The sequence below is a fragment of the Scyliorhinus torazame genome, chromosome 13, assembly GCF_047496885.1.
Source record: "Scyliorhinus torazame isolate Kashiwa2021f chromosome 13, sScyTor2.1, whole genome shotgun sequence".
Taxonomy (NCBI): domain Eukaryota; kingdom Metazoa; phylum Chordata; class Chondrichthyes; order Carcharhiniformes; family Scyliorhinidae; genus Scyliorhinus; species Scyliorhinus torazame.
The window spans coordinates 116790710-116813947 of record NC_092719.1 but is presented as its reverse complement, the minus strand read 5'-3'; the positions used below and the strand labels follow the sequence as shown (position 1 = coordinate 116813947).

Below are 23238 nucleotides of genomic sequence, written 5' to 3'. Positions count from 1 at the left end.
GCTTTTAACAGGAAAATGTACTGGAGGACCTCAGACAGTTGGCTGGCCAGCTTCTATGGGTTTGTCCCCTTACAGTATGGGAATTGAACAACAGTCTGAAGAAGAGGAAGGGCCAGCGCAGAAAAGGCAGCCAAGGCGAGAACCCAGGTCTAGAAGCATCACAGGAGACTGATGCAAATAAAGATGGCCTGATGGAGCCTGTTCCCTTTGCCCAAACAACTACTGGAGATCAGCTGCCTGTCAGCACGAGAAATCCCCCCTCCGATACTGAGACAAGTGGCAATCAGCCCCCTGAAATCAAAGAGCTATCCAGTGATACCCGCACCAATCAGATGGAGCTAAATGATCGAGCATCGGTTTCACCTGAGGGGCTTCCGTCCGACAAAGACATAAACACAGCTATAGCTGAGGCCGGAGGGAGGGCCTGTGGACTTCTTCGGTTTCGGGTCACCTGCAACAGAAGTGGAGAAAAGCACAGCTTCACTTCAATGGAGGCAGCCAGAGAATTTGGTGGAGCAGTGCAGGATCTGTTCCAGTGGAAGGCTGATATGACCAAATTCGACGTGGAGGTATGCAGTTTATTCAATCCCTCTTGTCCCAAAGCTGCCAGTTGCTGTAGATTTCCCTCCACCATCTCCATCTTGCTCAGGCAACTGTTCTTCACGCACAGGACTCGGCCACAAGGATCAGATGGCTGCTTGCCCACAACCAGAATAAACCCACCCTATATCAGCACAAACACATTGAGTCCCAATCACCATGTCGCATCGCCACTGTGTCATACTTGCTCTGTTTTCAATGAGGGAAGTCACAGAACAAAATGTAGCAAAAAGATGTCTCAAAAATACAAATAATTGATTTAAAAACAGCAACCAATTGGGTGCTGAGAAATTTCGACTGGAAGACCCCTGGCTTCTAGTCCCTTCAGATATATCTTCATCTGTGTTGCAATAAAACATGTATTGGAATTAAATCTCCAATTAGTTAAAATATGGAAGTAGGGGCAGCACGGCGGTGCAGTGGTTAGCACTATGGCCTCACGGTGCCGAGGTCCCAGGTTCGATCCCGGCTCTGGAACACTGTCCGTGTGGAGTTTGCACATTCTCCCCATGTTTGCGTGAATTTCGCCCCCACAGCCCAAAGATGTGCAGGGTAGGTGGATTGGCCATGCTAAATTGCCCCTTAATTGGAGAAAATTAATTGGGTACTCTAAATTTATAATAAATAAATAAATATGGAAGAATGACAATCAGGACAACCAGGCAAACAAATTGCTAAATTTTACACAGAGGCACAGAGTGTTTAAATATACACAAAAAAGACAGTTGTCCTACAGAGACATTTATGTCATTGCTGTAAAAGAAGCAGCTTACCTTTTGCAAATTCTTGAGTTTGGCAAAGAAATTGCCTACTGACAAAGACATTGAAGCAAGGTATGATTTAAATGTCTAGATTTGAGCTACTAACCCTCCTGGCTCCCATGCTAGCTGATATTGTAAACTTTAAATCTGCCATCATCATCCCCCTCTTCCAAAAAAAAAACATCCCACCCCTCCCTCTCCCGTCCTTCCAAACTACTTGCCTGGTCACCATCCTTCCTTTCCACTCCAAAGTGCTTGAACGTACTTTTACTTTTGCTTCACAAATCTGCATCCATCATTCCAGCAACTCCATGTCAGATTATCTCCAATCAGGTTTCCACCTCTTGACACAGTTGGAAATGCCCCTAATCCAAGTCACAAATAACACCCTCCATGGCCATGGTGATGGCGTAGTGGTATTGTCACTGAACTAGTAATCTAGAGACTCTGGATAATGCTCTGAGGATTCAGGTTCGAATTCCACCACAGCAGATGGTGGAATTTAAATACAAACACCTGGAATTAAAAGTGTAATGATCTCCATGAAACCATTGTCAATTGCTGTAAAAAAACATCCTTTAGGGAAGGAAATCTGTCACCCTTATTTGGTCTGGCCTACACGTGACTCCAGATCGACAGCAATGTGGTTGACTCTTAACAATTAGGAATGGGCAATAAATGCTGGCCCATCCAGCAATGCCCACATCCCACAAAATTATTTTAAAAATCCCCTCTCATACTGCCAGGGTGCCTGGGTGGCAAGAGTGCCAGGGTACCACCATGCCCAGAATCCGACCACCCGGGGCTTCCGATGGTCTGGGAGACACCTCCCAGGTGCCGTTAAGCCATGTGGACCAGTGCTAAACGGCGCCATAGCAAGATCTACCAGGCGTGGACATTCCCAGGCCTCAGAAGAATCCGGCGCCGGCATATTTAAATGAGTCTAATGCTCATTTAAATATGTTAATCTGGATATCACCCTGTGAGGACAAGATCCAGATCACGAGATCTCGTTAGATTTCGCAAGGCGTTCCAAGCATTGCATATCTAGCGAGAGGCTTAACGGATGCGACGAGGCTGTTCGATAATATTGGTTTTCCCATTTACACAGTCACCAACAAGCCCTACCTCACTTCCACATCCCCGATCCCTCCCCAGCTTCTGTTGGCAGGAAGGAGAAAAATCAGATGGACGGATAACATTGAGATGTGGACTAGGGGAGACTTGAAACAAACTAGAGAAGCAGCAAGCGATGCCTATGGTATGTTGACAACAAAGGAACAAGTTAAAGGGATAGTGGATGCAGTGGTTTTAATCTTTCATAATTCCTTAGATTCTGATACAGAAGGTAGCAAATGTAATCCTGCTATTCAAGAAAAGAGGGAGAGAGAAAATGGAGAACTGTAGACGAGGTTACATACGAATTAGGAGCAGGAGGAGGCCACTGAGCCCCTCCAGCCTGGAGCGCCATTCAATAATGTCATGTCTCATCTGATTGTAACCTCAACCCCACATTCCTGCCTACTCCCGATAACCATTCACCCCCTTGTTAATCAAGAATTTGTCTAGTTCTGCCTTAAAAATATTCAAAGACTCTTGTTTCAACTGCCTTTTGAGAAAGAGAGTTCCAGAGACTCGCTATCCTCAGGGAGAAAAGATTTCTCCTCATCTCCATCTTAAATGAGCGACTCATTATTTTTAAACAGTGACCCTAGTTATAGATTCTCCGATACAATCTTGAAGGTTTCAATCAAGTCGCCTCCACCTCATGAAGTGGCTACAAACCTAGCTTCTCCAACCTTTCCCACAAGAGAACCCACTCATTTCTGGTATGAGTCCAATAAACCTTCTCTGAACTCTTTCTAATGCATTTATATCTCACCAATCGTCTGGACAACTGACGTTGAGATGCCGGCATTGGACTGGGGTGGGCACAGTAAGAAGTCTTACAACAACAGGTTAATGTCCAACAGGTTTATTTGGTAAGAAGTCTTACAACACCAGGTTAAAGTCCAACAGGTTTGTTTCAAATCACTAGCTTTCGGAGCACTACTCCTTAGGTGAATGAAGAGGTAGGATCCAGAAACATATTTATAGACAAAGTCAAAGGCAGACACAGAGGAATTCATCAGGCGAATGACGCTCCGGGAGTTCTTCCACAGACCACAAGCAGCCGACAGCGAACCCAATGAGACAACCAATAAACCGGAACAGCAGACCGAGAGATCTGCGGTGCGGCAACCGAAGAGGAAAGAATCAATTTGGACCCCTCCAAGAAGGCCCTGGACTTGACCTGTATGCTCAAGCCGTCAGGAGTCACGTCAATGCCAGATTCATCAGTCGCATTCACAAGACAGCCCCGAACGTCACCCAAGCACAGCGCAATGCCACCCGCGCTCTCAAGACCAACCGCAACATCATCATCAAACCAGCAGACAAAGGAGGGGCCACCGTCATACTGGACAGAACGGACTACTGCAAAGAAGTGTACCGACAACTCAACAACCAGGAACACTACAGACAGTTACCCGCAGATCCGACCAAGGAACACATTCACCAACTCAACGGACTGCTGAAGACCTTGGATCCAGACCTTCAGAGCACCCTACATGCGCTCATCCCACATACTCTTGGAGATCTCTACTGCCTCCTGAAAATACACACGGCCAATACAGCAGGCCGTCCTATCATATCAGGCAATGGGACTCTGTGAGAACCTCTCTGGCTACATCGAGGGCATCTTGAAACCCATTGTACACGGAACTCCCAGCTTCTGTCGTGATACGACTGACTTCTTACAGAAACTCAGCACCCATAAACCAGTTGAACCAGGAACATTCCTCGTCACAATGGATGTCCCGGCACTCTACACCAGCATCCCCCATGACGACGGCATTGCTGCAACAGCCTCAGTACTCAACTGCCACTCTCCAGACGCAATTCTGCAACTCATCCGCTTCATTCTACATCACAGTGTCTTCCCCTTCGACAACAAGTTCTTCATCCAGACACACGGAACAGCCATGGGGACCAAATTCGCAACTCAATATGCCAACATCTTTATGCACAAGTTTGAACAAGACCTCCTCGCCGCACAGGAGCTTCAACCGACGTTATACACCAGATACATCAATGACATTTTTTTCCTCTGGACCCACAGCGAAGAATCATTGAAACGACTACACGATGGCATCAATAAATTCCATCCCACCATCAGACTCACCATGGACTTCTCCCCAAAATCGGTTGCATTCTTGGACACACTCATCTCCATCAAGGACGATCACCTCAGCACTTCACTTTACCGCAAGCCCACGGATAACCTCACGATGCTCCACTTCTCCAGCTTCCACCCCAAACACAATAAAGAAGCCATCCCCCATGGACAAGCCCTCCATATACACTGGATCTGCTCAGACGAGGAGGAGAGTAACAGACGTCTACAGACGCTGAAAGATGCCCTCGTACGAACGGGATATGGCACTCGACTCATCGATCAACACAGCAAAAAAACGCACCAACCTCCTCAGAAGACAAACACGGGACACAACCGACAGAGTACCTTCGTCGTCCAGTACTTCCCCGGAGCGGAAAAACTACAACATCTTCGCAGCCTTCAACACATCATCGATGAAGACAAACATCTTCCCAAGGTCATCCCCACACCCCCACTACTTGCCTTCAAACAACCACGCAACCTCAAACACACCATTGCTTGTAGCAAACTACCTAGCCTTCAGAACAGCGACCACAACACCACACAACCCTGCCATGGCAATCTCTGCAAGACGTGTCAGATCATCGACCATCATTACACATGAGAACACCACCCACCAGATACGCGGTACATACTTGTGCGACTCAGCCAGCGTTGTCTACCTCATACGCTGCAGGAAAGGATGTACATTGGCGAGACCATGCAGATGTTGCCACAACGAACCTGTTGGACTTTATAAACATATATATTTTTTAAACAAACAATTTTTAATGAGGTATTTGTGGCATAACAAACAACCATAGTACAAAAACAATAGAGTACAAAGAACAGTAATCAAAAAGCAACCGCTGCTGACGATTAATTCTCCGCAAAGAAGTCAATGAATGGTTGCCACTTCCGGGCGAACCCTGACACCGACCCTCTCAAGGCAAACTTGATCTTTTCCAGGCCGAGAGAGCTCGCCATGTCGGTTAACCAGGCCTCTGACTTCGGAGGCCTAGACTCCCTTCAAGCCAGTAATATCCGTTGCCGGGCTACCAAGGAGGAAAAGGCCAGAACATCTGCCTCTCTCTCCCCCTGAACACCCAGGTCTTCCAACACCCCAAAGATCGCTACCCCTGGACTCATTTCCACCCTTGTCTTCAATACCCTGGATATGACATCCGCGAACCCCTGCCAGTATCCCCTAATTTTTGGGCATGCCCAGAACATGTGGACATAGTTCGCTGGTCCACCCGCACACCTGACACACTTGTCTTCCACCCCAAAAAATCTACTCATCCGGGCTGCTGTCATGTGCGCCCGGTGCGCCACCTTAAATTGGATCAAGCTGAGCCGTGCGCATGTAGTGGGCGCATTGACCCTGCTCAGCGCCTCCGCCCATAGGCCGTCTTCCATCTCACCCCCCAGTTCCTCCTCCCACTTACGCTTCAGCTCTTTTATATGCGTCTCCTCCGCCCCCATTAATTCTTTGTAGATGTCCGAGACGCTCCCCTCCCCCACCCATCCCCTAGACACTACCCTATCTTGAATCCCCCTTAGTGGCAGGAGTGGGAAGGATAATACCTGCTTGTGCAGAAAGCTCCGCACCTGAAGATATCTAAAATCATTCCCTGCTGCCAACCCGAACTTCTCCTCCAGCGCCCTCAAGCTGGGAAGCTCCCTTCCAGAAACAGGTCCCCCATCTTCTCAATTCCCGCCCTTTGCCATACCCGAAATCCTCCATCTAGGCTCCCAGGAGCGAACTGTTGGTTGTCACATATTGGGGACCAAACCGATACACCCACTGCACCAACGTACCTCCTCCACTGACCCCAGATCCTCAGGGCCGCCACCACCACGGGACTGGTAAAATATCTCGCCGGCAGGAACAGCAACGGTGCCGTTATCAGCGCCCCCAAGCTGGTGCCCCTGCATGAGGCTGCCTCCATCCGCTCCCAAGCCGCCCCTGTCCCCACGCCGCCCAGTAATAATTGCTCAAATTTGGCAGGGCCAGCCCCCCCCTCCCCCCCCGATTCCTCTCGAGCATCACTTTTTTCACCCGTGGGGACTTACCCGCCCAAACAAAGCCCCCCAAAATTTTGTTGACCCTCTTTAAAAAAAAAAAGGACCGTGGGATGAAAATCGGGAGGCATTGGAACACAAATAAAAATCTCGGCAATATCGTCATCTTAACCGTCTGCACCCTCGCCGCCAGTGACAGTGGGAGCGCATCCCATCTCCGAAACTCGCCCCTCATCTGCTTAACCAGCCAGGATAAGTTCAACTTGTGTAACCGGCTCCAGTCGCGCACCACTTGTATCTCCAGATATCTTAAATTGTCTTGCACTAACCTGATCGGTAACTCCCCCAGCTGGCCTTCCTGACCTCTTGCCTGGACTACAAACATCTCATTCTTCGTCATATTCAATTTGTATCCTGAAAACCGGACGGATTCCCCCAGAATCGCCATAATCTCCCTCATCCCTGCCCCTGGATCTGCTACATATAGGAGTAAGTCATCCGCATAAAGCGATACCCTATGCCCCCCCCCCCCATAACCAGCCCTTTCCAGCCCCTAGAAGCTCTCCGAGCAATTGCCAGCGGCTCTATGGATAATGCAAACAGCAGTGGGGAGAGGGGACATCCCTGTCTTAACCCCCCGGTGCAGCCTAAAATGTCCGAGGTCATCTTATTCGTCCTTACACTGGCTTCCGGGGCCTGGTACACCAGCCTGACCCAGTCGATAAAGCCCCTACCAAACCCAAACCGTCCCAGCACCTCCCATAGATAGTCTCACACTACCCGGTCAAACGCCTTCTCTGTGCCCATGGCCACAACTACCTGAACTTCCCTTCTCTCCGGGGGCATCTTAATCACATTAAGCAGCCTTCTTATATTGGCTGCCAACTGCCTACCCTTGCCAAATCCGGTTTGGTCCTCCATAATCACCTCCGGCACACAATCTTCAATCCTGGAGGCCAACACCTTGGCCAGCAACTTAGCGTCCACATTAAGCAACAAGAGCGGCCTATCGGACCCTCATAGCTCCGGGTTCTTTTGCCGCTTCAATATTAACGAGATGGTGGCCTGTGACATCGTCGGGGGCAGCACTCCTCTATCCCTGTTGGACTTTAACCTGTGTTGTAAGACTTCTTACTGTGCTCACCCCAGTCCAACGCCGGCATCTCCACTTCATGGTTTATTTGGAATCACTAGCTTTTGGAGCGCAGCTCCTTCCTCAGGTGAGCGAAGAGGTAGGTTTCACAAACATGGCATATAAAGACAAAGCCAATGATGCAAGATGATACTTGAATGCGAGTCTTTGCAGGTAATTAAGTCTTTTCAGGTCCAGATGGTGCGACTGGATAACCTGTAATTTTCCCTCTTTCCAGTCCAGAAAGCTGGTGATTCCAAATAAACCTGTTGAACTTTAACCTGGTGTTGTAAGACTTCTTACTCTGTGCAACTGAAGCATAACCTGCCTACTTTTGTAATCAATTCCCCTCACAATAAACAATAACAGTCTATTAGCTTTCCTAATTACTTTCTGTACCCAGGTTGGCCCTGCTAATGATATGGTGACAACAAACAAACAAGCTAAAGATTGGCCTGGCCTCAGTAGAAAGGAAAATGCTAGTATTTATTATTTAGGAATGTGGTAACAACACCAGGTTCAAGTCCAACAGGTTTGTTTCGAATCACTAGCTTTCGGAGCACTGCTCCTTCCACGGGTGAATGAAGAGGTGGGTTCCAGAAACATACATATATATATATAGACAAAGTCAATGATGCAAGACGATATTTTGAATGCGAGCCTTTGCAGGTAATTAAGCCTTTACAGATCCAGAGAGCGGGATAATCACAGATTAAAGAGGTGTGAATTGAAATGTTTAGATACATGCAGGTTCAAGATTTTGCCAGAAAAGAGATACAGAGCTTCCCAGTGGAGCCGGTCTCCACATTGCTGGAGGAGGTGCTGACGACAGGGGGGACTGGAGAAGGGGGTAGTGTCGGCGGTTTACAGAGCTATTTTGGAAGAGGAGTAGGCACTACTGGAAGGGATCAAAGCAAAGTGGGAGGAAGAGTTGGGAGAGGATATGGAGGAGGGGTGTGAGGTGCTCCGGAGAGTGAATGCCTCCACCTCGTGCGCGAGGTTAGGGCTGATACTGCTGAAGGTGGTATACAGAGCACACCTCACGAAGGCGAGGATGAGACAATTCTTTGAAGGAGAAGATGTGTGAACGTTGCGGGGGGGGCCATGCTAATCACGTTCATATGTTTTGGTCCTGTCCAAAGCTAGAGGATTACTGGAAGGTTTTTAGGGTAATTTCTAAAGTGGTGCTCGTGAAACTGGACCCGGGACCCCAGGAGGCCATATTCGGGGTGTCGGACCAGCCAGGGTTGGAAACAGGTGCGGAGGCAGATGTTGTAGCCTCCGCCTCGTTGATCGCCCAAAGTCGGATCCTGATATGTTGGAGAGCAACCTCTCCACCCTGGCGTGGCGGGGGGAATCTGTTGGAATTCTTGACTCTTGAGAAGATTAAGTTTGAACTGAGGGGAAGCTCGGAGGGGTTCTACAATTCATGTGCATTATTCATTATGCACTTTCAAGAACTGGATAACATCAAACATTAGTTGGGGCGGGTGGGTGGGAGGGGGGGGGGTTAATGGCGACTATGGGAGATCCCTAATTCCTTTTTGTCATTTGTTCATGTGAACATGCGGGCTAATGTTTGGGGTTTGGTGGGAGGATGGGATTGTTGTTATTGATGTGGGGATTGACATATTTGTCACTGATTATTGTTTATTGTTGGTGGGTGTAAATTTGGGAGAAAATGTGAAAAAGGAGGAGAATAAAAAATATTTTTTTTTAAAAAGAGGTGTGAATTGTCTCAAGCCAGGGCAGTTGGTAGGATTTTGCAAGCCCAGGCCAGATGGTGGGGGGTGAATGTAATGCGACATGAATCCAAGGTCCCGGTCGAGGCCATAACCATGTGTACGGAACTTGGCTATAAGTTGCTGCTTGGCGATTCTGAGTTGTCGCGCGTCCTGAAGACCGCCTTGGAGAACGCTTACCCAAAGATCAGAGGCTGAATGCTCTTGACTGCTGAAGTGTTCCCCGACTGGAAGGGAACATTCCTGCCTGGCGATTGTAGCGCGATGTCCGTTCATCCGTTGTCGCAGCGTCTGCATGGTCCCGCCAATGTACCACGCTTCGAGACATCCTTTCCTGCAGCGTATGAGGTAGACAACGTTGGCCGAGTCGCACAAGTATGTACCATGCAGACGCTGCGACAACGGGTGAGCGGACATCGAGTGACAATCGCCAAGCAGGAATGTTCCCTTCATCTGAAAGTAACCATTGTAATGGTGAGAAGTATTTTACAACCTGGGAGGTAAATGATATTGCTGTGCTCCCATCATTAACTATCTTGTTTCTGTCTTGCGCATCATTTATTTTACAGATCCTCCTCAACATTCATGAGAATGAAGTAGTAATTGGCATAGCTCTTACAGAGGAAAGTCTCCACAAGCGCAACATAACACACTTTGGGCCTACAACTCTTCGATCTACTTTAGCCTATGGGATGTTAAGGTACGTCTCGTGCTAGCTGTGCAGTTTATTGAACATCAATTGGATGGTGAATTCTTTCTACTGCCCGTCAAAGGTCTAAGCGACAGCTTCCACTGGTAGCTTAGCTTGTAATGGTACTACTCAACTGAGTCTCAGCATTAATCTCTGGCCTGTGTTCAGGTTGCTGGTCTCAGCAAGGGTGTGCAGTTGAACTCTGAAAAGGGGAGCCTCTAGCCAGTAAACCTCACCCCTCTCCCACCTCCTTGGAACAAGTGTGGACATTGGCTCAGGGGTTTAATTACAATGCTCCCAACAGCTTTGCTCATGTGAGGATTAGCCACCTAAGTGAGGTATCAAAGGCTGCCCATTCCCTTTGGAACTGAATTGCATTGCAAGTTGATGTTTAAGATTGAGGAGGGGAGAAAATTAGGGCGGGACAATACTTAATCCATTTCAATCACAGTCTGCCATGTGTGCCATCTCTTTGGAAGAGTTATCAAGTTAGACTGAATCTCTTGCATCCAGGACAAAGCGGCCCACTTGATTGATTTCCCACCCACCACCTTAAACATTCACTCCCTCCACCACTGAGACACAATGACAGCCGTGTGTAACATATACACAATGCACTGCAGCAAATCACCAAGGCTCCTTTGACAGCACCTTCCAAACCCACAAACCTCTACCAACTCAAAGGACAAGGGCAGCAGACGCAGGGAAACACCACCACCTACAACTTCTCTGAGTCACACACCATCCTGAATTGGAACTATATCGCCGTTCATTCACTGTCATTGGGTCAATATCCTGGAACTCCCTGCCTAACAGCACTGTGGGTGTACCTACAGCACATGGACTACAGCAGTTCAAGAAGGTAACTCACCACTACCTTCTTAAGGGAAGTAAATGTTGCCCTAGCCAGCAATGCCCACATCCCGTAAAATAATAGTACAGTAAGACCCCGCTTTCTTTTCCAATTAAGGGGGAATTTAGCGTGTCCAATTCACCTACCCTGCACATCTTTGGGTTTTCATATCATAGAATTTACAGTGCAGAAGGAGGCCATTCGGCCCATCGAGTCTGCACCGGCTCTTGGAAAGAGCACTCTACCCAAGGTCAACACCTCCACCCTATCCCCATAACCCAGTAACCTCACTAAGGGCAATTTTGGACACTAAGGGCAATTTATCATGGCCAATCCACCTAACCTGCACATCTTTGGAATGTGGGAGGAAACCGGAGCACCCGGAGGAAACCCACGCACACACGGAGAGGATGTGCAGACTCCGCACAGACAGTGACCCAAGCCAGAATCGAACCTGGGACCCTGGAGCTGTGAAGCAATTGTGCTATCCACAATGCTACCGTGCTGCCCACTAATGGGGTTATGGGGGTGAGACCCACGAAGACAAAAGGAGAATGTGCAAATTCCACATGGACAGTGACCCAGGGCCAGGATTGAACCACAGTATTTGGCACCATGAGGCAGCAGTGCTAACCACCAGACCGCCGAGTAAGGCCCCGCTTATCATGGACTCAACGTTGTTTCGCTTTAGTGTTATTGATAAAGTGATGTCAATATATCTGTTTAACATAGCCAGCTTCACTTTAATGCCTTTTGCCACCAGCTTCCTCGTCTGTACCCTGCATGTTTGCATCAGCTTTCCCGCAATACTTCTGTTCCTGCTTTCTGACCTTCTTCCTTCTGCTCCTGTGGCTGCCTCCTGGCATTGCTGCCTCCTCCCTTCGGCCTTGCCTCACATCACCTCCTCCCCACTTGCCTTGCCGCCCAGCCTCTGTTCTTACCTTAGCCACTGGAGTCTGTTCTTCAGTTGTTCTGCTCCTGGCTCCCATTCTGAACTTACACTGAAGTCCTCAACTCCATCTTGTGGCAGAAGCTGATCAGTGCAGGTAGTAGCTGAAGTCCCAGGACTACCTGCACTGACCAACTTCTACCACCAAATTCAGCCTGGTCAATCACTTTTGATTTATTATTTCACAGAATGTGGGTGTTGCTGTCTACGCCAGCATTTATGTCCCATCCCCCCTCTCCCTGGTGATGGTGAAGTCCCATCTGGTAAATCTAAAAGTAGGAGAGTGTAATTTTGAAAAAAATATTGTTATGATAGCGCACCAGGCTTAAATTAGAATACCTGAAACCCCAACAATTTGCAATTTGTAAAACTGTTAGAAAAGGAGTGATGATTCTGACCAATAGGTACATTCTATGTTAAAACAGACTTTAATGTTTTTTGAAAATATTTTTATTTGTTTTTTAACAAGTTAACAACATATACATAAAGCAAAACAACAAGAACAATCCCCCCCCCCCCCGCTCTATCAACCAACACCGCAATAACTCAAAAGAATAACCCCCCCCCCCCCCCAGCAGCTGACGGTAACCAACTCTTTAAAATTAAGAATAAACAGACCCCCACCTCCTGTGGAGCCCCTCAATCGCCCCCTCAAGGTAAACTTAACCTTCTCCAAATACAGGAACTCCATCAGGTCCCCCAGCCACACTGAGGCACGAGGCGGAGAAGTTGACCTCCACCCAAACAGAACCCTCCTGCGAGCAATCAGCGAGGCTCAGGCTAAAACATCTGCCCCCGCACCCGTCTGCAGCGCCAGCAAGTCCTCTCCAAATCCAACTACAAGATCACCGACATGGTGCTGGTAAATGATCCCCAAAATGTTTCCAACTTCAGGCAGGCCCAAACATATGTAGATGGTTGGCCGAACCTCTTCCATACTGCTCACAAGTGTCCTCAACCCCCCCCCCTCAACAACCGGCTCATCCTTGCCCTGTGCACCACCTTTCCTAACTGTATTAACCCCAGCCTCGCACACAAAACAGATTTTAATTAAACAAAGTATTAACTACATTAAAATCAAAGAAATATCTTTACAATTCACAACTAAATAGTTCTTAAAATAAAAGGAAAACTTTAATTTATGCCCTACACATTCACTACAAATATTCCAACCAAACAACCCAATTCAGTTCAAATGCCACTTATAAATAAAGTTAACAAAACATGTTTACTTGACCATTTCAAGAGCAGATCCAGTACACTTCTGTCTTGTCAGACCCTTCTGCTCAACCTAACAGCATTTGGCAAAATGGCAAACTGCAGACAGACCTAGCTCCTCCAATTAGTGCATCATATGTATCCCACTAAGATGTCCCATCACCTCAGCTAGGACTAAATACAATCCCTCAAATTATCTATACCCCAGGGAACCATCCAAAATATAAACACTAGTCCATTAACCCTTTATCTACAACAAAGTAAGTGGTTGGAATGAATGATTACCTCACTCTTGCAACACCTTAATTACAGTTTTAGCAGACCTACTGCCTGTGTATCTTCAACCAGGGTTTTTTAAAAATATAAATTTAGAGTATCCAATTATTTTTTTCCAATTAAGGGGCAGTTTAGTGTGGCAAATCCAGCTAACCTGCACACCTTTGGGTTGTGGTATTATGGGCCAGAGTTTAGAGAACACCAAAGTATATCATGGAGTTCACATGACCCACAACCTTTAATAGATTTGGTTATGGGGAGCACAAGGGCCCACTTGACAGGTGTGATGCAACAGAGATCTAAGATATTTTTAAACAAAAACAATGTTTATTCTGTGAATCCAGTTAACATTTTATAAACGCAGAGTAAACCTCTTATCAACTACCAGCACTATTACCCCCCCCCCCCCCCCACCCCACAGATACAGTACTCTATAGGTAACCCGTAGTAACTTTCCTAACAACATCCATAAGTCAAAGACCCTTTTTAACAAAGACAGTAGGTTTGCATTCCTTACAGAAACAGGTATTACTTTGAAATCATCAAGGGATCTGGAGACATTCTTTAGCATGCAGAGAGAGAGACCAAAATACCCCTCCTCGGTGTGAATGCAGCTCTCCAACTGAAAACAAAATTAAAACTCAGATCCAAAAACAGCTTCGAGCTCAAAACGAAAGTAAAAAGCAGAGCCAGAGCCCTGGAACACCTAGATAACAAAGACACCTATGTCAGACTCCTATTTATCGACTGCAGCTCAGCCTTCAACACCATCATTCCTACGAATCTCATCTCCAAACTTTGTGGCCTTGGTCTCGGCTCCTCCCTCTGCAACTGGATGCTGAACTTTCTAACCCACAGGCCACAATCTACTCAGTAAAGATAGGCAATAACACCTTCTCCACAATCATCCTCAACACCGGTGCCCCACAAGGCTTTGTCCTCAGCCCCCTACTATACTCCTTATCCACCTTTGACTGTGTGGCCAAATTCCCCTCCAACTCGATTTTCAAAGTTGCTGATGACGTCACCGTAGTGGGTCGGATTTCAAACAATGACGAGACTGAGTATAGGAATGGGATAGAGAATCTGGTGAACTGGTGCAACGACAATAATCACCCCCTCAATGTCAACAAAACGAAGGAGATTGTCATCGACTTCAGGAAGCGTAGTGGAGAACATGCCCCTGTCTACATCAATGGAAACGAAGTAGAAACTGTCTACATCAATGGAAACGAAGTAGAAACTTCAAGTTTTTAGGTGTACAGATCACCAACAGCCTATCTTGGTGTCCCCCCCCCCATGCCGACACTAGTTAAGAAAGCCCACCAACGACTCTACTTTCTCAGAAGACTAAGGAAATTTGACATTTCAGCTACGACCGTCACCAACTTCTACAGATGCACCATAGAAAGCATTGTTTCTGGTTGTATCACAGCTTGGTATGGAGCCTGCTCTGCCCAAGACCGCAGGAAACTACAAAAGGTCGTGAATGTAGCCCAGTCCATCACACAAACCAGCCTCCCATCCATTGACCCGATCTATAATTCCCGCTGCCTCAGAAAGGCAGCCAGCATAATTAAGGACCCCATGCACCCCGGACACACACACTTCCACCTTCTTCCGTCAGGAAAAAGATACCAAAGTTTGAGGTCACGTACCAACCGACTCAAGAACAGCTTCTTCCCTACTGCCATCAGACCTTTGAATGGACTTACCTCGTATTAAGTTGATCTTTTCTCTACACCTTGCTATAACTGTAACATTATATTCTGCAGTCTCTCCTTCCTTCCCTATGTACGGTATGCATTGTTTGTACAGCATGCAAGAAACAATACTTTTCACTGTATACTAATGCAGGTGACAATAATAAATCAAAGCTTCGAGCTCAAAACGAAAGTAAAAAGCAGAGCCAGAGCCCAGCTCCATCCACACAATGACATCACTGCAGCCACTTGCGAAGACAAACATTTCTTAAAGTGGCATTCCCATGACACCTCCCCCCAAGAAAAAAAAATAAACCATCAACTTTAAGAGGGTTTCATTTTTCACCTTTTCACTTTCTTTTAAACAACATTGACAGTAAATATACTATTTTGTTTAACAAAACAAAACAGTCAAACATTTATAATAACATCGTCCATTTTAGTTCTTCTTCCTGCAACTGGAATCTCTCTTGATTGACAGTCTTCTTTGGACAAGAAGGTCTCTGCACGATCCATCCATTTCTCTACGCCGCGGCATTTCTCTTTAAGGTCAGATACTTTAGTTCAATATGATCATAGAGCCACTTGTAATTCTCCAACACAGGAGCATTGATTAACACAGACTTCAGGCCGTCAAATGCCTGTTGACACTCCGCTGTCCATTAACATTTGCTACACTTCTTTAGCAAGTCCGTCAGTGGAGCGACCAGACTGCTAAGATTCGGCACAAATTTCCGGTAAAATCCACTCATGCCAAGAAATCACTATTTCCCTCCGTGTCAAGGGTATTGGAAACTCCCCAATAACTTTTGTTTTCATATCCCGTGGGACCATTCGACTCTGTCCGATTGTATGGCCAAGGAAAGTGACTTGGGCTTTTCCAAATTCACTTTTGGCTAGGTTTACCACCAAACCCGCCTCCTGAAGTCGATCGAATAACTCCATCAGATGCTTCAAATGTTCTTTCCATGTCTGACTAAAAATTACCAGATCATCAATGTATACCGCACAATTGGGTAACCCTGAAACGACTTTGTTAGTTAACCGTTGAAATGTGGCTGGAGCGTTTTTCATGCCAAATGGCATAACTTTGAATTGGTATATACCATCTGGAGTCACAAAAGCTGAAATCTCCTTCGCCCTTTCGGATAAAGGTACCTGCCAGTAACCTTTAAGTACATCCAGTTTGGATATAAAAGCTGATTGTCCCATCTTCTCAATGCAATCTTCTAAACGTGGGATAGGATAACAGTCTGTTCTTGTAACTGCATTAACCTTTCCATAGTCCACACACAACCGTTGGGTACCGTCTGGTTTCGGTACCATCACTATGGGTGAGCTCCATTGGCTGCAACCCCCTTCAATTATGCCATTTTTAAGCATACTTTCAATTTCCAATTTTAACGGGTTAAGTCTATATGGATGTTGTTTAATTGGAACAGCATTTCCCACATCTACATCATGTATAGCCATTTTAGTACTTCACAACTTATCTCCACAAACTTGCCCATGTGATATCAAAAACTTTCAGGTCAGTTTTTCCTCTGGAAAGTAACTCAACAATTTACCCCAATTTTTAAGAACATCCTCGTTTTCCAATTTAATTTGAGGGATGTCAAATTCAAAGTCATCTGGATTTGGTTCTTCACTTTGAGTTAGAATCACTAAAACCTCCTCCTTTTGCTCTCCCCTTTCAAAGTACCTTTCAAGCATATTCTCATGACACACGGTGAGTTTTCCTTCTATCTGGCATTTTTACCACATAATTCACCTCACTTAATTTCCTTTCAATCTGATAAGTTCCACAAAACCTTGCTTTTAAAGGTTCACCTACCACTGGTAACAATACTAAAACTTTTATCTCCAATGGCAAAACTACAAACTTTTGCTTTCTTGTCCGCTACCCGTTTTATCACATTTTGTGCAACCTTTAAATGTTGTCTAACCAATTCCCCTGCTCTATTTAATCGTTCCCAAACAATTGACACGTAATCCAATAATGTAAATTCCGACTGCTCACTCACCAATTTTTCCTTAAATCAATTTAAGTGGTCCTCTTACCTTATGACCAAAAATTAGTTCAAAAGGACTGAATTTGGTTGACTCATTAGGTGCATCCCTAATTGCAAACAGTACGAATGGAATTCCTTTCTCCCAATCCTCTGGATAATCTTGATAATAAGCCCTCAACATTGTCTTTAATGTCTGATGCCACCTTTCTAACGCTCCCTGCGATTCTGGATGGTACGCAGTTGATTTAAATTGTTTTATTCTTAAGCTATCCATAACTTCTTTGAATAACTTTGAGGTAAAATTTTATCCTTGATCCGATTGTATTTCTGTGGGTAGTCCATATCTAGTAAAGAATTTAAGTAACTCCTCCACAATCTAGCTGTAATATTGCGTACTGGAATGGACTCTGGAAACCTAGTAGACACATCCATTATAGTCAAAAGATATTGATTCCCACTTTTCGTTTCAGGAAGCAGTCCAATGCAATCAATTAAGACCCTTGTAAAAGGTTCCTCAAATGCTGGAATGGGTATTAAGAGCGCTGGTTTTATCACTGAGGTTTCCCTATCACTTGACATGTGTAACATGATTGACAAAATTTTACTACATCTTTATGTAGTCCAGGCCAATAAAAATGTTTTGTATTTTAGCTTGAGTTTTCCTTACTCACAAATGATCTCCCACTGGTACCAATTGTGCTACTCACAACACCTCCTTTCTATACCCCACCGGCAAAATCACTTGATGAACATCTGCCCACTTTTCATCCGCCTGCATGTATAAAGGTCTCCATTTTCTCATCAAGACATCACTTTTACGGTAATAACATTCTGGTATACACTCCGATTGCTCTTCCATGTATGCTTTCTGATGCATCCGTTTTATTTCTGTTGTAACTCCGCCAATTTCCCAGAACTACAAATATCCGCCTTATCCTCCAGCTGTTCTTGTTCTTTTCCAACCATCTGATCAAAAATCGTTTCTGATAATTGAACTTCAATTTTATCTTCCCTCTTTGATTTCCCCTCTTGTCTTAACCTGTGACTTTGCGACCTTGTTACTACACAATCCGGGAAAATTCCAGGACATACGTCCTTCCGCACTTCAGGGGCGAGATTCTCCGCAAATGGCGCGATGTCCGCTACCCGGCGGCAAAAGCGGCGCGGATCAGTCTGGCGTCGGGCTGCCCCCTAAAGGTGCGGAGATCCGCACCTTTAGGGGCCAAGCCCTCACCTTGAGGGGCTAGGCCCGCGCCGGAGCGGTTTCCGCTCCGCCGGCTGGCGGGAAAGGCCTCTGGCGCCCCGCCGGCTGGCGGGAAAGGCCTCTGGCGCCCCGCCGGCTGGCGGGAAAGGCCTCTGGCGCCACGCCAGCCGGCGCCGAAAGGACTTCGCCGGGCAACACGTGCGGGATCGTCAGCGGCCGCTCACGGCATCCCCGCGCATGCGTAGGGGAGGGGGTCTCTTCCGCCTCTGCCATAGTGAAGACCATGGCGAAGGTGGAAGAAAAAGAGTGCCCCAACGGCGCAGGCCCGCCCGTGGATCGGTGGGCCCCGATCACAGGCCAGGCCACCGTGGGGGCTCCCCCTGGGGCCTGATCGCCCCGCGCGCCCCCTGGAGCCTGCCCGCGCCGCCTTGTCCCGCCGTTCAAAAGGAGGTCTAATCCACGCCGGCTGGCAAGGGTTGACAGCAGCGGGACTTCGGCCCATCTCGGGCCGGAGAATCGCCGGGGGTGGGCCCGCCGACCGGCGCGATTCCCGCCGACCGGCGAGGCGCGATTCCCGCCCCCGACGAATCTCTGGTGGTGGAGAATTCGGGACACGGCGGGGGCGGGATTCACGCCAGCCGCCGGCGATCCTCGGACCCGGTGGGGGGTTGGAGAATCGCGTCCCTGTTGTCTAATTTGCCACTGGCTTATCAACCACAGTAGGCCTCACTCCCACCTGCAATCCAGCTATATCATTACCCAAGATAAACTATTCCTGGACAAGATAGTTTCTCTATTACTCCTACTACCACTTCACCACTCTTCTTTTTTAAAAAAATATTTTTATTCTCCTTTTTCACATTTTCTCCCGCATTTACACCCATCAACAATAAACAATAATCAGCAAGATATGTCAATCCCCATAATAACAACGATCCCATCCGCCCACCAACCCCCAAACATCAGCCCGCATGTTTACATAAACAAATGACAAAAAGGAATCAGGGATTACCCATAGTCACCCTTAATCTACACAACCCCCACCCACCCCCCCCAACTAATGTTCGATGTTATCCAGTTCTTGAAAGTGCATAATAAATAGTGCCCATGACTTGTAGAACCCTCCGAGCTTCCCCTAAGTTCGAACTTAACCTTCTCAAGGGTCAAGTATTCCAACAGGTCACCCCGCCACGCCAGGGCACTGGGTGGAGAGAGCTGCTCTCCCTCCCAGCAGGATCCGCCTTCGGGCGATCAACGAGGCGAAGTCTATGATATCTGCCTCCGCTCCCGTTTTCAACCCTGGCTGGTCCGACACCCCGAATATGGCCTCCTGGGGACCCGGGTTCAGTTTCACACGCACCACCTTGGAAATTACCCTAAACACCTCCTTCCAATACTCCCCTAGGTTTGGAATGGGCCAAAACATATGAACGTGATTCGCGGGCCCCCCCGCCCCCACAACGCTCACACACATCCTCTACTCCTTCAAAAAATCGGCTCATCCTCGCCCTCGTGAGGTGCGCTCTATATACCACCTTCAGCTGTATCAGCCCCAACCTCGCACATGAGGTGGCGGCATTCACTCTCTGGAGCACCTCACACCAGACCCCCTCCTCTATAACCTCTCCCAGCTCTTCCTCCCACTTTGCTTTGATCCCTTCCAGTGGTGCCTTATCCTCTTCCAGAATAGCTCCGTACACCGCTGACACTACCCCCTTCTCCAGTCCCCTTGTCGTCAACACCTCCTCCAGCAATGTGGAGGCCGGTTCCTCTGGGAAGCTCTGTATCTCCTTCCTGGCAAAATCCCAAACCTGCATGTACCTAAACACTTCTCCCTGCTCTAGCCCATACTTCGCTTCCAGCTCCCTCAATTCTGCAAACCGACCCCGAAGAAACAAATCTTTTAGCGTCTTAATCCCCTTCTCTTCCCACCTCCCTGGCTCAAATCTGTGGTTCCCACAAATCGGCATTTCCCTTGGCTCTAAACCCAACCCGAAGTGTTGGCGAAACTGCCTCCAGATTTTCAATGAAGCTATTATTACCGGACTCCCTGAATATTTCCCCGGACCTATTGGGAGCGGCGCTGTTGCAAGTGCCTTCAGCCCCGACCCCCTGCACAAACTCTCCTCCATTCTGACCCACTGAGAATCAACCCCTCTGACCTGCACTTTCTCCACATTCGCCGCCCAGTAGTAGTACAACAGGTTCGGGAAACCCAAACCCCCTGCCTGCCTTCCCCTCTGTAGCAGCACCTTTCTCACTCTGGCCACCTTCCCCCCACCCCCCATATGAATGAGGTAATCCTTCCCTCAATCTCCCTGAAAAAAGACTTTGGCAGGAAAATCGGTAGGCATTGAAAAATAAACCGGAATCGCGGCAACACATTCATTTTAACCGCCTGTACCCGACCTGCCAGTGACAGAGGAAGGCTGTCCCAACTTGCCAGATCAGCTTTCACTCTCCCCACCAAACTAGTGATGTTGTACCTGCGAAGCCTCCCCCACTCCCGGGCAACCTGCACCCCCAGATACCTAAAATGAGTCCCTGCTCTACGGAATGGCAGACCCCCCACCCCTGCCCCCACCCCCGGCCGAGGCACCACAAAATACTCACTCTTGTCCAGGTTCAACTTGTACCCCGAGAAAGTCCCAAATACCCGCAGTAGCTCCAATATTCCTCCTATCGACGCACTCGATTCCGACACATACAGCAGCAAGTCGTCAGCATATAAGGACACCCTATGCTCTATCCCCCCCCCCCCCCGCACTATTCCTTTCCATGCTCCCGAACTTCTCAATGCAATGGCCAACGGCTCAATCGCAAGTGCAAACAGCGGGGGGACATAGGACATCCCTGTCTCGTCCCACGGTGGAGAGAAAAGTATCTCGAACTGATATTATTTGTGCGGACACTCGCCTTCGGCTCCTTCCACAAACCTTGGTCCAATCCCAAACCGCTCCAGCACTGCCATCAGGTACCCCCATCCTACCCGATCAAACGCCTTCTCGGCGTCCAATGCAACAACTACCTCTGTTTACTTTCTTTTCGCCGGTGCCATAACAACGTTCAAAACCCTCCTAATGTTCGAAAACAGCTGCCTCCCTTTCACGAACCCCGTCTGATCCTCCCCTATCACCTTCGGGAGGCACTCCTCCAGCCTACCCGCCAGTACCTTCGGCAACACTTTTACGTCCACATTCAGAAGTGATATGGGCCGTTACGACCCACACTCCGTCGGATCCTTATCTTTTTTTAGCAACAGGGAAATCGATGCCTGCCCCAAGGTTTGTCGCCTCCTCAAACATCCCCACCATCAGGGGTGCCAACCTCTCCTTAAATTTTTTATAATATTCCACCGGAAACCCATCCGGCCCTGCCACCTTCCCCGACTGCATCCTCCCAATCGCATCCTTTATCTCCTGCTCCACTATTGCTCCTTCTAATGTAGCCCTGTCCCCCCTCCCCTAGCCTCGGGTACTCCAACCCATCTAGAAATTCCTGCATCTCACGGTCTCCCCCGGGTGGCTCTGACTTGTACAACCTCTCATAAAACTCCTCAAAAACCTTGTTAATCAGCACTAGAGCCACCACCAACTTCCCTGCCCTATCCTTCACCTGAAGAATTTCCCTTGCAGCTGCCTCCCTCCGGAGCTGACCTGCTAACATACCATGTTACCTTATCTCCATGTTCATAAACTGCACCCCTTGCTCGTCTCAGTTGGCGCACCGCCTTCCTGGTGGACAGTCGGTCGAAGCTCGCCTGTAGTTCCTTCCTCTTTTCCAGCTTCGCCGGGTCCCCATCCTCTGCATACCTCCTATCTGCCTCCAACATCTCATCTATTACCCTCTGCCGCTCCAACCTCTCCTCTTTATCCACCCTGGCCTTAAACAAAATGACCTCACCTCTCACCACCGCCTTTAGAGCCTCCCAGACGACTGCCTTCGACACCTCACCCGTACAATTGAAACCTACATATTCCTTAATTACCTTTTCAATTTTCTCACAGAACACGTTCCCCAAAAGCCCCACATCCAGCTTCCACCCCGGTCTCTGCGCTGCCCCCTTCTCCAGCACCATATCCACCCAGTGTGGAGCATGATCTGACACTGCAATTGCAAAGTATTCCGACCCCTTGACTCCAGCCAGCAAAGCCTTCCCCACCACAAAATAGTCGATCCGCGAGTATACCTTATGGACCGCTGAGAAAAACGAGTACTCCCGTTCCCTTGGGTGCAGGAACCTCCAAGGGTCCACCCCTCCCATTTCCACCATTAGCCCAGCCAGCGCCTTCGCCCCCCTCTGATGGGACCAGCGAGTGCGGCCGTGATCTGTCCAACCTTTGCTCTTGCACCAAGTTCCAGTCCCCCCCCCCCCCCCACAATCAGCTCATGCGTGTCCAAGTCGGGAATAGCACCAAACACCTTCCTCGTGAATCCCACATCGTCCCAATTGGGAACGTATACACTTAGCAGCGCCACTAATCTCCCCTCCAGCACCCCTGCCACAATCACATATCTACCCCCCTGATCTGCCACCACCTTCTCCATCTGGAACAGTACCCTTTTGCTGACCAGCACCGCTACCCCTCGAGCCCTTCCATCAAATCCGGAGTGAAACACTTGGCTATCCCAGCCCTTTTTAAGTCTCACCTGGTCCTTCACCCTCGAGTGAGTCTCCTGCAGCATTGCTACATCGGCTTTCAAACTTTTAAGATGTGCAAGCACCCTTGACCTCTTGACCGGACCTCCTAGCCCTCTCACATTCCACGTGACTATCCTTACTGGGGGTCTCTCTCCCCCCCCCCCCCCACCTTTCTTATCCACCATCACTATACCACCGGGCCCTGCCCCATAAGCCTGACCCGCCCCTGTCCAT

At 48.1% G+C, this 23238-nt stretch overlaps 1 protein-coding gene across 3 annotated transcripts in view; it reads left to right on the top strand.

The window, feature by feature from the left end:
* The window catches only part of thumpd3 (THUMP domain containing 3), a 49240-nt gene that overhangs the window by 5802 nt on the left and 20200 nt on the right, over nt 1-23238 (top strand). For all 3 annotated transcript variants that reach the window (XM_072472092.1, XM_072472093.1, XM_072472091.1), the window contains exons 4-5: nt 12-569; nt 10026-10156. In XM_072472092.1, coding sequence (XP_072328193.1) covers nt 12-569; nt 10026-10156 — 689 coding nt within the window. The remainder of the gene's footprint in view (nt 1-11; nt 570-10025; nt 10157-23238) is intronic.